An 18,502-nucleotide genomic window follows, 5' to 3' on the forward strand; every position below is an offset into this window, starting at 1 on the left:
CATTCATTCACTGGGTAGGAGCAATGCCCTCTAAGTGTCCCATGGTGTTAGCTGCCATGTAAAAGTTTTTAATTTGATTTTGTTGTGGCTGTTAATTTTGGGTAATTTATTATTGTACACAACGTGAGTGCAATTAAATAATTGTATATTTAATGTACCCAACCAGGCACTTAGTTGGCCAACTTATGGTTATACCTTTGGTCCACTTGGGTAAAACACACAAACTGCAGTGAGACTTGAACTCAGTACCTTTTACTTACAAGTATCATGGTTTAAATCGGTGTTTTCCAACCTTTTTAGCTTGCAAACTGATAAAATTTCCGGCATTAAAGTTGAAGCGGACCGGCGGTTGAGAACCACTGGTTTAAACAATACACTAATGTTTTTTTTTTATTTTACAAACTTGTTTTACCTGCAGGTATGTCCCAAGCTCCTTCTCAAGATGGGAATACAGTCTTAACGTGCAGATTGTAAGAATCCGTACCCTTAAGTTTGTAGCTTACATATATACGTTTACACACATGTGTTCATGCTTCTACTACTGGTGGTCATGTGGTTACGGCATGCAAAGGTAAGTTTTATGTAATATCACAGCTTTATGGGCGGGAGTAGCGAGAAAAATATGTAAATAGAGAATTAAAGAGGCATACCAACGAAAAATGAAAATTTGTATACAGATAGAAATGCCCACAAAAATATGGTACCAACAAAGTTTCTCCAAATAATACAGCTTCTAAAAAAGGGTTTAGGGGTCGGCGGACCCCCTTCCTTATAACCCCCCCCCCCAAAAAAAAAATTAATTAAAACAATTTTTGTAAAAAGTTTTTGATTAAACCCCCTCCCCCCCCCTTATTTTTTTCTGGCTGCGCCACTGGCTACACATAAAAAATAAAAAAAATCCACAAAAAATAATCACCCACAAAGTAACATACTTGGTAACTTGTAAGCTGGCCCGAGGTGTATGAACACCCATGTTATAACAACGTTTTCCGGCAATGGATAGAGTAAGATACATTCATAATTATAAACAAAGCTATATTCCACCCACAGTCACCTGGACAGGATTATGTACAAATGTCGATTTGGTTCATGGGCATGGGTCTTTGATATCGGGTATATCACCAACAAAGGCCAGGATTATATCAAGACAATGTACTGGGCTTCTACTACCATGACTAGTACAGGGTAAGTAATGGTTGCAGTTAAAAAATATAATAACATTGAAAAATGTACAGATTGGTAATATAGGCGCTACAGTTTTGAATTTTTAACACAGTCTAAATCTGTGGACATTGATGAGGATTTTTAAAAAAATAATAGCTAACATAAATGGATGGTGGGCGTTGGTGGCTGTTTTCATGGTGTGTCTTGCTATGGGAATTTAGGCCACAGTTGGCTGATTACTCCGAAAAAAATATTGCCATTTTAACACATCAATCAGTTCTTAACCTTTCTGAAGTTGTAAGGTCTAAGAAAAACATGTTCGATTTTTAATACCCCATACAAACAAAAATACAGCGTGTAATTACTGCTTGCAATAATAGATTACAGTTTGTATTTAACACTGACTAGACTAGACCACCTGCAATGCTAACAACTCTCATCAGGGGTTTTATTTTTCCACCATGACTCAATCTTTAGGTCAAAGCCGACTTCCCCCATTGTTACAGTCGTGTCTTTACGTCTATTTTGTTTCTATTACAAGTTTAATAACTTAATAATAATCTAAACAATATCTAAACATAAACTGCTTGTTTGTCTGCTAGGTATGTTTTTAACTGTAAGCGTGTTTTAACAGCTGTTGTTTTGTCGCTATATCCTGTCTTTTCGTATATATTTCTAAAACTAAATATTTCTAAAACTTTGCTACCATAATCGTAAAGACAAATAAAGTCAATAAAATATTATTATAAACACTTGAATTAACTCCTTTTACCCAGCTATGGAGATATCTCAGCAAGCACAACCAGTGGAAGAATGTTTGCCCTTGGTACAATGATCATAGGTACTGTGATGTACGGGTGGCTGGTGGCTGTTATTGCCTCCACAGTTTCAAACAGCGAGGCAGCTGAAGTCAGCTTCAGAAACTCCATGCTTGCAACTAAACAATATCTCGTCGTGCATGCAGTAAGTTAACTGTGAATGCATGTAAACCGCGAAAACTTAAATTTATATTGTGATTATGTAAAAAAAAAGCTAATACCCTTACAGTTTTTAAAAGTAATGACATATTTTATGTGCGATAGATGTTACCAGTTGACGAGTAACCAATTAACATAGCAAAGTGGTTTAAATCAGTTTAAAATAAATGAAAAGGCGTAAATCAAAACCCCCTTCCCTTTAAAAGTGTCTATTAACAGTTTGTGTATCACTATCTACTTATAAAATACACAGCCCACGCTCAAATATAATTAAATTTCCTAGCTGAAAAGTTTTACCGTTGGTCAAACATAGGCAGCACCTATGGTGCCTGCTGCATAGGCCTCGCATTTTTTTATACATTTTGATTTAAATCTGGGGTAACATTGTTGTAATGTCTCGATTGGCTCATAGTTGGCAAAAATTAGAAACTTTGTTCTTTAATGTTCCAAATATTTTGACACCTAGCGCTAGAGTGCAAAACGGGTGCTAGATGATTAAAATTTGTGTATACAGACATGTCAGGACCCCAAACTTTACGTCACCCTTCACCCTTACTTTACATCTATGCTATGCTGACTATTCCTAAACACTACCCAATTTTTTCAGGTAAAGAATGCCTTGGTTGATAGGGTCATGAACGTACGTCGAATAGAATGGGAACGTTACTGTGGGACCGCCACACCTGGTGTTCAAACTATAGGGCGTGAACTACCGAAGCAGTTACACAGTGTTCTGCTGTATGAAAGTGTTAACAAGTTTGTAGAGGGTTTACCTTTCTTTCATGGGGTGGACACATCTTTTATAGCCATGTTGTGCAACCATGTGATGATATTTCACTACTCTGAAGGGGATGTCATTATTTATGAGGTAGGTTGGGATTTTGGTAACTTTTTGTTAAAGAAAATTGTTTTTTTTTTGCTTTAAATTACACTAACACTTGGTCACTGTAATTGTTAAATGAATGAATAAGTGTCACATTTTATTGTGTTGTGGCTGGGCAACATCAGTTGTTATTACATATGGGTCTATTTTATGTCCTCATACCTGTTATGAGATACCAGGTGTAAAAACCTTTTGGTTCATTATTTTTCTGCTTGTGTTTGGCTTTTTTTGAAAAATCATTAGTAACTATTGAGTTTGAGCAATTGGCATTAAAGGAAAAATCACACAAGAACTTACATACCCCCACTGTTAAGAGATAGAACCTTTAACCTTGCATTTTATTTGGTTAAGCAAACACTCAAACCAGTGCGCCACAGTTGTATTGTTGCATTTACGCTTATGTTTGCCCGTTTAACCAAATGGACATTGCCACTAATAATAAAGTGCCATCTTTCTTAAGTTACTTTAGTAATTCTTGAACCCTGCTATTCTAGCTACAAAAAAAGAGGTAAATTTACAAATAGTGTTTAAACTGATATAAACAGGGTGATCTGTCAAGGAACCTTTACATCATAAAGCAAGGTCATTGTGACATCGTAACTGAGGATTTAAGTGAAATTGTCGACCATCTTGTCCCAGGAGACTATTTCGGTGAAATTGAGGTACGTTTATTATTTTTATAGTTTGAAAAGCCCTTTTTTTTTATTTCCTAGTAAAACACTGGGTAAAAATGCAGTTACAGGGAACTTACACCCATAGTTTTCGAGCATAGAGAACCTGATTGATTAATGCATACTTTAACTCATTTGTGTAGATATGCAACAAGGTAAAAACTATTTAATTTTAAAACTGCGGTGCTAAAACCATACCTGTATTAAAAATTGGGGTGACCTCTCAAAATCTGGCTTTCTTGGAACAAATTAAAAGATTACATTCAGTTCAAAAATTCTGTCTGTATTTTTGCACACATGTTTTATAATTTAGCTATAGTTCCCTTTATTACCTCAACTTTCCATAGATCCTCTTTGGATGCGGATCACCTCGTACCGTTGTCGCTGATACTGCTTGTGAAGTCCTGGTCCTCCAGAGAGGAGACATCGACACTGTCCTCCAGTCCTTCCCTGTCCTCCAAGCACAAATGAACAAGATTGAGGACGATGCCTCGTATAAAGAGCGTGTGCTGAACGCAATCAACCAACGTAATGCAAACAGCAGAATGGGGTAGGTACTGTGACTTTTCCTCTAAAATTAGGTAAAAATGAAAGTAAATAAAATATTTGTAATAAAATTTTACCAAAACTTGGCATGTTTGGTTTATTTATGCTTTATAGCTGTTAAACTGTTTGAATGTCTAATTTTAGACGACATATAGGAGTTATAAGGCAAAATAATACTAAAAAATAAACATTTAGTGACTTGTAACTCAAAGTTTATTCGTTTTGGCTGGGGCTAGTTTAAATTTGTTAACTTCTAGGCAGGCACAAGGTGCATGAAACAACACCCATGTTAATATAAGTTATAACGACTGTCATAACTACGCAATGCTGGAATAAAAAATATAGTGCTGTTGGGCAAGATGTGTTACCATTGGGTCATAGGACTTTTTAAATCCCATTTTTTTCTGTATGTGTTTTGAACAATTAAACACTCTTAAAAAGGGTTGCAGGGCTATAAGTATATAAATCTGTAAATATTATTTGTTTGCTACCAGTTAGGATAAGAAAAGAGAATGAAAACATAAACCATCTAACCCCACCCAACTATATTCATTCAAGTAAAAATATAATATGAACACAAAAGTTTTCTATTAGAGTTACAATGACGGACCGCTACAACCTTGAAGAAATCGAAGGGGGGACAGTTCTGTATGCTGACCATAAGATTAATACACCTCTTATACATACCAATGCTAAGGAAGACTCAGAGAACAGCATATCAAGCTACTTCCTCCTCCCCATCACTTTCGATCCTCTGAGCAGGGATTACAGAATCTATGAAGGGATCAGAGTGATCTTGACGGTTCTTACTGTAATTCTTGTTCCTCTGCAGGTGAAATTTAATTCTCTTTAAAAGTTTATAAACATTTATCTTGTCAAAAGTGATATATATTCTAAATTTTTACCTTTTTTATTTTGAGGCTTTTTTTCTTTTGTATGTTCATCTTTAAAAATATGTAAAATTTGTGTTGGTACATAGCCTAGATATTTTCTTAGAGTATTTGGCACTGTTAGATTAAAAAACATTTCTAAGTAGAGGTGTTCAGGCAATTCTTCCCTATATATTTCCCTGTGCTTTTCTGCAAGTACACCCAAAATTTTACAACAAACAAACATAAAATCACATCAAACACAAATTTCATACATAACGTAATAACTATTTTTTTCTTCTTTCAGTTTTCCATCCTCCCCAGCAATGCCAGCCTCCTTGTCCTCCAATACCTCCTGGACTTTCTGAGCTTATTTGACCAATACGTGAAAGCGCACACTTCATACTTTGATGACAGATCAGTAGCTGTGACCAACTCTGCACAAACTGCCAGGCGTTACCTGAAAACAAGTTTTGCTGTCGACTTAATCTCTTGGTTTCCGATTGAGTTATTGGTACTAGCATGTCTTGGTAGCCCTGTAAGCCAAATGCAGTGGAGACTGGTCGCAATACTGAGAATTAACCGTCTTCTGCAGCTGTATAAGGTGAATGAGTTACTACACATTTCATTTATAAAGGATGTTTAATTTGCATAGGTTTTTTATTGGGTTTTTGTTAGGTTTAGCGTTTATGTTTTATTGATAATATTTTTGTATATAATTTTTAGCCAAGATCATGTTTTTTCCTTGTTTCATAGCTCAATTGATCAGGTATAACTGTTAAATTTCAATAACCTTAGTATCTGACCAAAAAAAAGTTCCTACTTTTTTTTCAAGGTCTTTGGATTTTTCTCGTTCTGGTTGTCGGACATTCGTTCCAACAGACGATGGCTTAAACACTGCAGTAGTGTGCTGTATGGATTCATTCTACACCATTGGTTTGCTTGCTTGCTCTTTGTATCTGCATGCCCCCCTGAATCTGTTAATGTAAGTTATAATGGCAGTTCTTCGTTAGTATGTGTGTTTAACTTGACTTAGTGTTAAATAAAGTAGTATGTGTTTTTTACTATTGATGACACGAGGTGTATGAAACAAAACAATTCTGTTTATATTAAATATATTTTTTACTATGACCTGATTTATCAATAATGTGGCTGGGCATTGAGAGTTGTTGTTATAACACGGATGTTTTGTTTTACACACCTCGTGCCCCATTGTAACTTTTAATATCAATATTATTTTTGGGATTTTTCATGGCTGATAATGTAGACATTCTATAAGAGGCTACTCAGTTGGAACAAGTGCCATTAAGTATCTTGCTCAAGGAAGCATACGCAGCGTATGATACGCTTACAATGGTAGCAGGGGCAGGCCTTGAATCCTTAACCTCTTGACCATTGGCAGGCACGATAGGTCGCTAACCATTGTGGCTTGGTGCCAAACTGATATCATTTTACATACACCCTCTTTTCATATCCAAATTTCCTAGGCCATATCAGTGTACTTAAACATAGCAATACACAGAATGACGCATTGTACAGCTCCATGCCAGAGATGGTGTCATTCAATAACACAGGATCTGTCACTTTCTGCCAAAATTCCACCTGGATTGGCCAACTTGCTACACAGAATATCTTCCCTGCCCTAGATGTGGTTATGTCAGCTACTGACCAATATATAGTCAGTCTATATTGGGCAACTGCCACTTTGGTGTGCGTTGGGTATGGTGACATCCACGCAAGGATGCAAACGGAAATGTTTATGGCAACAGTGGTAATGATCATGGGTGAGTCAAATATTTTTGTTTATTTTTATAAAATTTTAGTTTATGTAACTTTAAAAACAAAGCATTTATATATTATTTTATGTGAGTGAGGTCTAAGAGCGTGGCATAGCACCGGACATTAGATTTTGGGCAAACTTGGCCCAGTATCCCAACACACAGGGTGCTACAAGCCATAAGTTTGTAGTGACTGGGTTTGAGCAATGTCCAGTTGGTGCCTTGTCCAAGAATACATACTTCTATCAGTATCAGGTATTGAACTCGGTATCCTTCAATTATAATACAACCACTGAGCCACATCGTCAGACATACTAGCAATTTGTAGCACAAAAAAAACTGAGTTTTTTTGTTCCAATTTCTATAAAACCATCACCTACCTTATGCACGCTGTCAAGCGGCCAAAAAAGAGTGATGCAACGATTAAGTCCACATTAATTCAACCTCTTCTTCCAGGAACGGTGTATTATTCCTCCATCCTCGGAGACATCTCTGCCAACATCCAGACTGATGACATCAGGAGAGGACACTACAAAGGAAAACTTTCAGACATTCTTAAATTCTTTAAGGTCTATGATGTTACTAAGGAAACACAAAGACAAGTAAGATAAAAAACAAATTAAAGTTAAACTAAATGTGAGTTATAGAAGGTATTAGGAAATAAGGTCATTGGTCCCAAACTTTTGAAAATGCAGGGGTAGTTAGATTCCCATGTAACAAATGTGGTTTCAATAAAGGCAGTGTAAATAAAAAATCCCCCAAAAATAATCACTTACAAAGTAACATACATGGTAACTCGTAAGCTGGCACGAGGTGTTAAACCCATGTTATAACACCTGTCATTTTCCGGCCAGCACACGAGAATAAAGTAAGTTACATTACATTCGTTCAGTGTAGTAAAATAGTTATTTTCCCCTAGGTTTGGCTTCTTTGTATTAAGACAGACACATTACACTAAGATAAATTAACTTTAAGATGTAAAACCAAGTGATAAAACACATGACATCACCCCTGTTATAACAAATTCTATATCTAACATTACGCCTATAGTTTTGCATTAATGTGGCTTGAGAGTAATATATCATTACCACGAATAAAAATATTGTAATTTTTCTAATGATCATCTTTTTTGTTGTGGACACACCTCCGGGCACGCTTCAGACAAAGGCGCACTTGCATGCCGTATCCACGTGATCTGCGCAATGTGCCACAATCAGCGTGGTTCGCACTTGCAAGCCTTAGTAACGTGATTTGCCCTGCGCAATGTAACGCAGTCAGCGTGGTTCATTATTAATTGTGAAGCTATGTAGTAATTTGTGTCACTATGTCGCAATTAAGTGCCCTATATATACGAATGTGCTCGCCTTAGTTTTCATTCGCTATTCCAGCGTTTCAATCAGTGGCGCAGCCAGAAAAAAAAATAGGGGGGGGGGTTTATCAAAAAATTGTTTAAATTACATTTTATTTATTTATTTTTTGTTTTTTTAAAAGCGGGGGTTACAACCCCGAAACCCCCCTGGCTGTGCCACTGGTTTCAATACAAACCCAAGAACACATCATTTTTCTGCCTTTCAGGTCCTCAACTACTATTGCTACCTCTGGGATCGAACCCAGGGTGTAAGTCCTGACTACCTCCTCATCGGTCTTCCTCCTTCCATCCGGACCAGTGTGTGTCAGAGCATGTACGATCCCATGATCCGGGAGGCTTTCGGAGAAGGAGGAGCAGAGATCGACAAGGAGACGCAAGGATTCTTCCGACTCATGTCAACTCATATTCAACCAGCTCTCTACCTGAAACAAAGCATCATCTGCAGGTAATTGATTTAGAAAAAGGATATTAAAATGCTTGTGTAAAACTGTGCAAATTGTCAGCCATGCATTATTACAAAACTTTTAAAAAATTTATGTATATTTCCCATCAAAGTTACATATGTGGTAATTTGTAAGCAGGCACAAGGTGTATGAAACAAAAGACCCATGTTATAACGACTGGCATTTCCCCACAACGCAATAATAAATAGGTTTCATTCATTTATTAATCTTATATGACGTTTGTAAATCATTGTTCTCAAACTCCTGATGAAAATCAGTGCTTTCCAAAATGTACTCTCTTACTTAGAAGTAATATAAATCTTGTACAGACGGGATGACATAGGCGACGAGATGTTTTTCATCCAACGAGGAAACGTAGCGATCTTAGAAGATGATGATGAGACTGTGTGTAAGGTGCTTGGACCCGGACAACACTTTGGAGAGGTAAGTCCATATTAAACAATACATAAAATATAACTCATGTGAAATAGATTGAATATGGTAGGGCGGGAAAAGATGGGACCCCTCTACGTTCTATTTTCTCATCTCATTTGAAAGTAAACAAAGAATATTTAAAGAATTATAAACTTATCCTCACTACTCCCATAGACTGTTGTTAATAGTTTAAAACACATTCAGGATTTTGGATATTATGTGCTAAAGGTGTCCCAACTTCTCCTACAGTACTATACAGTACTGTGGGGACAAATGGGACACTTTTAGCACATAATATCTAGGTGTTCTAAACAATTAATAACGGTCTATGGGAGACATGAGAATAATGTATTATATTTCTTAGAATGTTTTTTTTGTTAACTACCAAAAAAAGAAAATAAAACGAAAAGGTGTCCCATCTTTCTCCACCCTACTATATATGTAACACAAAGCACAGGGTTTTTACCAGAGGTAGGAAACCTATAGCTGCCATGCAAATAATACTATGTTAGCAATTCTTAGCAGAATTGTTACAAATAAAATATATTTTTTTCTGTATATTTTTCTGTAATTTTTTATTATGTAACAATCTAAGAAGTTTTTTTGATTGCTTGAAATTGGTTTACCAAAATATTTCTGTAAATCGTGATGTTTTTTTCTGAAAAATTTGCTTGTTAAGCAAAGTATTTATGCCTCTTATAAAATACAAATAAAAACACAGAGGTTTCATGGCTTTCTAAATTAAAAAGGTTTTTAACCTCTGCTTTATAAAGTCACTATGTACGTTATTTATAAAGAAAAAGTTTAAATAAACTGATATTACGTCAAAACCAGCTCATATTGTTTTTACTATGACATCACAATTAACCCAGGTTGCGTTGCTATTGGCAACCCCAAGAAGCCGAACAATCAAAGCGCTCACTAATTGTGATTTGAACGTGCTCAGTAAGAAGGACCTAGATGAGATTTTGGACAAATTTCCAAGATTCCGTGAGCGTATGACTGCTATTGCTAAGGTGATTGAAATTTGGGGGTAAATTGAGAATATACAAATTTTTCGGCTCTGTTTTTTGTTTTTTCCTGCTGTGTCTTGCGACCTCACCCACTGATGGCAATTACTCCAACCCAGTGGTTAAAAACGCTATTAAACAATAAAAAAAACCTGCTGAATATAATCCCACTAAAAGTTACATGCGTGGAAATCGTAAGTGGGCATGGGGGGTATGATATAACAGCGGTATTATAACCACTGTCGTTACCTGCCATGTGAGAATAAAAATTAATTTACATCCATCAAGCCAGTTTCAACATCAGTCTGAAAAACTATAACATTAGGCCTAAAAAAAAATCTATATATGCTTTATTAATCGACCAAATTTATTATTAGGACCGCAACCTTAAAGGCACTCGCTCACTCACATTCCAACAAAAGCCAAGCCAAGCTAGCATGACACGAGGCTCGTTATATGACCAACAAGGCAACAGATATGATGGAACTGATAAAAATAAGTTCACCAAGGTAGTTATTTCAAAATAAGCTGATTTTTTTTTTTAGTTAACAAATTTAAGATATTTTTATTAAAATTCAAGTATATGTAACATGCCTGTTTTTGTGTAAATGTATAGTAGGGTGGGAAAGATGGAACACCTTATCGTTAAATTTTCTTTTCCCATTTAGTAAGTAAACAAAGAACTATTAAAGAATTATAAAACCTCATCCTTACGAGTCTTTCATAGATTGTTGTTAATTGTTTAAAACCAGTCAGAATAATTAGATAATATGTACTAAAGGTGTCCCGTCTTCCCCACCCTACTATATTTTATTAATGCCTTTATTTTAAAAACCAGGATGTTCTGTAGTCAATATGCTCATAAGTGCCATGATATCACCTTTAATTGCTGCAGTATTATTAATATACTTGTTTCTATGTACGCATACCCAGATAACCCATATAAGGTACCATTATCTATTCCATGGCATGCACCTACCCTTTATATCCATTCTACACTATTTGAGTGTTGTGTTGTGTATACAATATAATATTATGAAGACAGTTTTTTTGCACCATTGTCAGTTTTTTGAGACAGTTTGATGCACCATTCATTCTTTTACACCTCAATTTTCAAAACATAACCTAATTTAGCATCAGAACAGATTTTACGCACTATAATTTTGCTCGATCGTTTGTTAAAAGCTTGCTAATTTTTCCTTAACTTTTAATGCAGCTTTAAATTGTAATGCTTTATAAATACTAGTTTAAGAAAATATAATACTACTGATTTGGTAACAATATCATAAAATTTTCAACTTTAATTCAATGTTTTACATATAATGTATATGCTACAACTTTAAAGGTATTGGACAGAGAATCTACTTTTGCTCGAGTTTGGAACCACATCACCGTCGTCCTTGCCTTCTTATCTAGCTCTATGTGCATCTATCAAGCTGGGTTCTACAGTCATAACTCAACTTTTTATATCCTCGGATATATTGTGGATGTTTGGTAAGATTTAGGATTTTTAGCGATTTTGTGTGAAGGCACAGTTAGAGCGGCTGCATTTAGCCAAAAGGGGATGGGTTCAAGGCTCAACGCTGCCACTATTGTGGGCGTATGTGTCCTTGGGGAAAAACTTTACAGCAATTTGTTCAACTAAGTAGTCTATTATGCGGCGCCGGGGCATAGTGGTTAGCGCGTCTGCCTGTAACCCAGAGGTAATGGGTTCAAGGCTCAACGCTGCTACCATTGTGGGCGTATGTGTCTTTGGGCAAGACACTTAACGGCAATTGCTCCAACCCAGTGGTCACCAATGGGTTGTCTAAATTATCAGCCGCACATAACAAAAACCCCCAAAAAATTAATAATCACCCACAAAGTAACATACATGGTAACTCTAAGCTGGCATGAGGTGTTAAACCCGTGTGATAACCACTGTCATTTTCCGGCCACGCTAGGATAAAGTAAGTTACATTTATTCATACATTCAACATATATTAAAAATAAACAACAAACTCATAAAATAAAAATCCTCACGCACCTCATGCTCCAGGTTTGCGCTCGACATGGTCATGAACTTCCACATGAGTTTCTTCGACCAGTTTAGCACAAACATTGATGATCAAATGAAGATCCACACGCGGTACGCCAAATCATATCGGCGCTTCTTGCTGGACGCAGTGACCAACGCGCCCATCGACCTCCTTGCGCACATGATAGGCTCCAAAGTGGGCCTCCAGTTGGCCGTGCTCTCTTATACAAGGTTAAACAGAGTCCTCAGGATGTACAAGGTTCATATGATCTTCAAAGAGTGGGAAAAAGATATCAGAAAAGAGTAAGATACTTTTTTACTCATTTTTCCCATTAAAATTGCCTAAGATAAATATGCACAAGGTACTTCTTAAAATGTACAAATACATGAATTTATAGTTTTAATAGTAAGTACAGAACTGTATGGCCTTAAAAGTCTTAAAATTTGCATGGAAACCTGTATCATATTAAAGAGCCTCAGAAATATTCTAACGAGTATACAGACTAACTTTACTTTTGACGTAATCTATGTAGAATTAATTTAACACCCCATACACTTCTGTACGTACTATTAAAACTATAAAGTTTCATGTATATATAAAGAGATTATTCATGCGTTTAACGATTGTCAGTCTCCTACTAATCCCCTTCTCTGTATTAATTCTGGTCTTTATTACTGTATTTAAAGCAACAAATAAAAACTATGTTGTTTTATGTTCACTATTGATTTGGTGCGACGAAAACATAAAAAAATACAGAAAGTAGTACTTTTCTGTGTTTTGTATGCTTTTTTTGCATGGACTGACAATGCCATTTAGGCGAAATATATTTCTCTATTACTACTAGTGGTTGGACTTGATTTTTGTTGGTTACATTTTCGTAACACCAGATCATTACTGTATTTCACTAAACAAAAATCGTTTAACTATATGTACATCAGATCAGGGTCAGATTTGGGAATTTATTAAAAATCAATCTGTTTACTATTAACGCCCAAAAAAAAATGATATTTCTTTACAGTGTATTAGTTATACGAATGTACAAGTTCCTCTTGTTCGTATGCTTTATATTTAATGCTGTTGGAAGCATCTGGTTTGCACTTGCTTGTCCCAACAGTCAATGCAAGGAAAATACATGGTCCTCATCTTCTGTTACAGGTACTATATGTTGTTTTTATTTATGGTTATACTTCAAGGTTTTACACCTGAACCCTATGCTCACTGTCAAGTTGCAGAGACCTTATGCCCGCTGCCAAGTTGCAGAGACCTTATGCCCTCTGTCAAGTTGCTAGTTATGGGAAATAATTTTTGATGTCTTATAAAACCGTGTCCAATTTTGTGGGGCACTTATTCTACATGGGTGAGGTCCTACAGCATGACACCCATAAATCTAGGATTTACGCCAGAGTTGGCCTATTTTTCACCCAATTTTTAACTAAAATATAAAAAACACATAAAAAATGAATTTGTATGTAACGCAAAAAAATTAAAGTACGATTTTAAATACTTCTGGGTATATTGCTCACATAAGTATAAAATTTTTGCCGACATAAGCAAAAATAATATCACCTTGTTCAAAAAACTATTTCAGATTACAAAAATAAGCAAATCTTTGGCTTCAACTCCTTGCCATGGATTGATAGTATTTACTGGGCAGTTGCTACAATGACATCAACTGGGTATGGCGACATTAAACCAGAAAACCAGACCGAAATGGTGTACGCATGTTTTGTGATGGTACTTGGGAAACTGGTGATTGGTTATGTACTTGGCATGGTGGCTGCCACACTCGCTAATGATGAAAGCTTGAGAGTTTGGTACGAACAGAGCGTTTCGGTAAGTTCGTAGCATTTTTTGCTAGCTAGCTTTAATAATAAACAATAAAATTTAGATTGTTTTATTTAATTAAATAGCTCTGTTATCTTGTTTTAATGATAAATAATATTATTTAGATTGTTTTACCTATTTAAATAACTCTGTTATATTTAAATAACTCTGAAAAGTTTTTTTTAATTTAATTTCTACTGATTTAGGGTAAAAAATTATTTCAAAATTAATAACCCAACCAAGTGTGCTGTGCAGTTGCGGCCTAAATAGTTTAAACTTCCTTTTTTAGTTAACATTAATCTACCACTAAACCACGCAGCATATACTAAATGCAGTAACAAAATCCATATGTGGAATATTTTGACACAATTGTTGCAGTCCGTGGCATAGTGGTTAGTACGCCTGCCTGTAACCCAGAGGTAATGGGTTTAAGGCTCATCGTTGCAACCATTGTTGGCGTATGTGTCCTTGGGCAAGACACTTAACGGCCATTGCTCCAACCCAGTGGTCACTAATGGGTTGTCTAAATTATCCGCCATACAAAAAATTTGATAAAAAATACCCAAAAAAATAATCCCTCACAAAGTAACATACATGGTAATTTGTAAGCTGACACGAGGTGTTAAACCCGCATTATAACGACTGTCGTTTTCCGGCCACGCGAGGATAAAGTAAGTTACATTCATTCATTCAGTGACATGTGTCTTGGGCCCTGGGGTGATATGTTACTCTAACTTTTGGAAATTCCTATGTTTTAACAATATTTTTACACCTTGAATAGGTTGTTAGGTATCTGTGCACAGATAAAGTATATTGCATTCACCACCTTAATCTATGAAGTTCCCTATGTTTGACAACTATGAGTGAAACTGCATTTTAACTAGGTTCTCCCATATTTTACCAAAAAAAATTATAAAACGTGTTGCTTATCACTATCAGTTATCACAGAATTAATAATAAACTAACATCTTAATTTAAAAGGCTGTGAAGAGCTACATGATAGACCTGAAGTTCGACAAGGAGTTATACAACCATGTGATCCAGTATTATGATTATATGTGGATGAAGAACCAAGGTGTTAATGTTATGAACTTATTTCCTGATCTAACTTTCAGGTACAAGTTATTTTTGCTGACATAAGCAAAAATTAGTTTTAATCCATGCTACTGTAATTAAACTAACAAATAGAAGTTACTGTTATATGTTTTGATTCGGTCTGATTTTAAGTTACCTATACCCTTTTTGTATGGTAACTATTATGTGCGTTAGTACTGGTATATTTACGCGCATGTACAAAGTTAGCATGCATAACGTCATACCCGTGTTGTATATGGACAGTTTCACTTTTAAGAGCCTAATCTTTAATTTTTTGGGTGTTTAAAAAGTTATAGACAGTTTCACTTTTAAGAGCCTAATCTTTAAAAAAAATTTTTTTTAGGGTTTTTAGTTGGTTATAGAACAATAACAGTATCAGAAGTCTATTCTTTAATCTTTTGAGTGTTTAAAAAGTTATAGACAGTCTCACTTTTAAGAGCCTAATCTTTAATCTTTTTGGTGTTTAAAACGTTATAGACAGTTTCACTTTTAAGAGCCTAATCTTTAATTTTTTGGGTGTTTAAAAAGTTATAGACAGTTTCACTTTTAAGAGCCTAATCTTTAATCTTTTGGGTGTTTAAAAAGTTATAGACAGTTTCAATTTTAAGAGCCTAATCTTTAATCTTTTGGGTGTTTAAAAAGTTATAGACAGTTTCACTTTTAAGAGCCTAATCTTTTTGGGGAATTATTTTTACAGTTTTTAGTTGGTTATAGTACAATAAAGTATCAGAAGTTATTGACATGATTTACAATATTGCGCTAAAATAAGCTAATTCAATTTTGATACGGGCTCATAAACCGATGACCATAGAAAATAACGTCGTTGGCGATTTACCAAATTACGACTTTACGCATAAATATTTTAGCATGCAAAAAGGGTACTTGACAGTCAAAATTTAGTTAAAAAATTAAAAAATACCATTTCGACAGTTTTTATTAAAAAAGTTGTCAGACAAACTGCTATATATTAAAATTAAACATAATTTATATTTTGACTTTCAAATATTTATAACCCACTATGTACTTTCAGCTTAAGAGCTGACATCTACACCCAGATATGCAGGAACATGGTTGATAGCATTGAACTTTTCGAAGGTTGCCCAGAAAACTTCTTACGTCATCTTTGTATGGTGATGAATCCAACTGCTTTCATGCCAGGAGATTACATCTGTTTACAGGTTTATATTATATAAAGCTAATACATAAGGCTAGTTACCTTTTGATGTCAATTCCTTTCTCTTTTATGTTACTTGTGTATTTACTTGTGTATAAGAGCAAACCAGCCAACCCATTGTTATATGACAATGTACCATGACTCATTCCATGCATAGTGCACCCTGGGTGTTGGAGTAATTGACCAATTGTCCATCGCCGTGACAAAGTGGTTAACACACCTGCCTGTAACCCAGAGTTAATGGGTTCAAGGCTCGTCGCTGCTACCATTGTGGTCATATTTGGGAAAGACAGTTAACGGCAATTGCTCCAACCCAGTGGTGACTAATGGATTGTCCAAATTATCAGCCATACATGAAAAAAAAAATCCCCTAAAAAAAATAATCACCTACAAAGTAACATACATGGTAACTCGTAAGCTGGCACGAGGTGTATGAACACCCATGTTGTAACGACTGTCGTTTTCCGGCCGCACGAGGATAAAGTAAGTTACATTCATTCAACTTTGGCCTAAATCTCTTTTCCCATGGTGTACCCTGCTGCAGAACCTCACCCACGCAAAATAAAATATACACGTGGTAACTCGTTTAGTAAGCACAAAGTGTATGCAACAGAACACATGCATTATAACAACTGTTATTGCCCTACCACACATAAATATGTCTGACTTATCTGTCACACATTTAAACTGATGCATTTTGTCTATAGTGTTTTTATAACAACTGTTGTTGCCCCCCACATAAATAAGTCATATTCATAATACCTTCTATGATAACTGAATGCTGATGTTAATCAGGGCGACATCCGATGTGAGATGTACGTCATCCACCATGGAGTAGCTGAAGCAATGAAAGTGGAGAATGGAAAGAAGATCCCGATCCGCCTCGTGATGGAGGGAGAGCACTTCCTTTGTGAGAGCATCCTCTGCAAGGTGATTTTATCGAAAAAAGTTTTAAAAACAAACTTACAACGGGCAAAAAATGCCTTTTTTATCATTTCCTAAAAAAGTGCCACTTTTATTATAACCAAAATAATAGGGTTTTTATTATATTACGGTGGGGGAAGATAGGACACTTTTTCATTCTATTTTGTCGTCTCATTTGCTAGTAAACAAAGAACATTCAAAGAATTATAAAACTGTATCCTCACTTCCATGGACCGTTATTAATTGTTTAAAAAAGGATCAGATAGTAAAAAAATTTGCTAAAGGTGTCCCATCTTCCCCCATCCTACTATATAACCAAAATAATGGCATTTTTATTCACCATAAATGACATGTTTACTTGAAAATACCCCTTGACCCCTGCAGACACGAAGACCTTGTTCACTACGAGCTCGTACATACGTTGACGTCTTCAGTATGACTTTGGAAGGTTTACAGAGTGTGTTGAGTTACCACCCAGCTGTACGTCCAATTATTCTTGCAAACGCACGTCGTCTTTACCCGGAAGTAAAGTTATAAGCGCCATGAGAATAATATGTTTGTTTAATTTCGTTTTCTTTCGTTATTTAGCGTTTTTAAAGTTAACAAATTCCCTGCTAATACATTACACTGTATTTAAAGCTAAAAATCCCTGTGAAACTGTATATTGCTTTATTGCAAGTTTTTTAAATTTTTTTTACTCTAGTTAAAAGACTAAAAAGTTGTACATTCTTGCGCACAAGAAATATATATTACATGTTATGTTACGAATGTGTGCAGCTGCACTGTTAGAGTTGTCTTGTCCAAGGTCACATAGGCCTGCAATGGTAGCAGCGATAAGTCTTGAATCCATTACCTATGGGTTAGAGGCAGGCGCGCTTAATAACTAAGCTACAGCGCCCGATAAAATGATTCCTGGAAGGCAAAATACATTTATTTAAACTGCTTGTAACTCTGTAAAAGCTGAGCAAATTATAACGAGCTGAAACTGCCGGAGTATTACTAAAACCAATCAGGAACTATCAGTAAACCAATTAAAATATACCGATAACCTGCAGCTGGAAGAATTTGCCTCTTGGTTTATAGCTTTATGCAATGCAAGTATAGTACTTGCTTTTCGACGATGGTACTTCCTCGCGTGGGGATTTTTTATTGGACACGTCCGTAAGACATTTAAACGAGTTAAAATATTTAATAAAACTATGCCCTTGCGCAGGTAAGCCAAATTATATTTGAGTGTCTTAACAGTTATTTGGTTGATAACAATAATCGCAGAAAGACTACACAAAAATCGATGTTTTGCGTTTTTTCGGTGACATTGTTGT

At 35.6% G+C, this 18,502-nt stretch overlaps 1 protein-coding gene and 1 long non-coding RNA gene across 2 annotated transcripts in view; one reads left to right on the forward strand and one right to left on the reverse strand.

Annotated features, from left to right (window-relative positions):
• LOC100185773 overlaps positions 1-17,946 on the forward strand; it is a 20,610-nt gene extending 2,664 nt beyond the window's left edge. The window contains exons 5-27 of the mRNA XM_018812361.2: positions 419-571; positions 1,051-1,185; positions 1,941-2,127; positions 2,749-3,009; positions 3,570-3,686; positions 4,043-4,245; positions 4,836-5,073; positions 5,418-5,714; positions 5,946-6,095; positions 6,633-6,894; positions 7,345-7,490; positions 8,464-8,702; positions 9,030-9,144; positions 10,008-10,151; positions 10,523-10,654; positions 11,491-11,639; positions 12,184-12,465; positions 13,182-13,318; positions 13,752-13,996; positions 14,969-15,102; positions 16,113-16,260; positions 17,052-17,186; positions 17,565-17,946. Of these exons, the coding sequence (XP_018667906.1) occupies positions 419-571; positions 1,051-1,185; positions 1,941-2,127; positions 2,749-3,009; positions 3,570-3,686; positions 4,043-4,245; positions 4,836-5,073; positions 5,418-5,714; positions 5,946-6,095; positions 6,633-6,894; positions 7,345-7,490; positions 8,464-8,702; positions 9,030-9,144; positions 10,008-10,151; positions 10,523-10,654; positions 11,491-11,639; positions 12,184-12,465; positions 13,182-13,318; positions 13,752-13,996; positions 14,969-15,102; positions 16,113-16,260; positions 17,052-17,186; positions 17,565-17,717 (4,162 nt within the window). The 3' untranslated portion in view covers positions 17,718-17,946. The remainder of the gene's footprint in view (positions 1-418; positions 572-1,050; positions 1,186-1,940; positions 2,128-2,748; positions 3,010-3,569; positions 3,687-4,042; positions 4,246-4,835; positions 5,074-5,417; positions 5,715-5,945; positions 6,096-6,632; positions 6,895-7,344; positions 7,491-8,463; positions 8,703-9,029; positions 9,145-10,007; positions 10,152-10,522; positions 10,655-11,490; positions 11,640-12,183; positions 12,466-13,181; positions 13,319-13,751; positions 13,997-14,968; positions 15,103-16,112; positions 16,261-17,051; positions 17,187-17,564) is intronic.
• On the reverse strand, positions 4,181-5,378 carry LOC113474357. Its single transcript, XR_003396019.1, has 3 exons — positions 5,147-5,378; positions 4,929-5,067; positions 4,181-4,266 (listed from the first exon to the last, which is right to left on the reverse strand). It is a non-coding gene; the product is annotated as an uncharacterized LOC113474357 (long non-coding RNA).
• Positions 17,947-18,502: the final 556 nt, after the last annotated feature.

The sequence above is a fragment of the Ciona intestinalis genome, chromosome 7 (genome assembly GCF_000224145.3).
Source record: "Ciona intestinalis chromosome 7, KH, whole genome shotgun sequence".
NCBI lineage: Eukaryota > Metazoa > Chordata > Ascidiacea > Phlebobranchia > Cionidae > Ciona > Ciona intestinalis.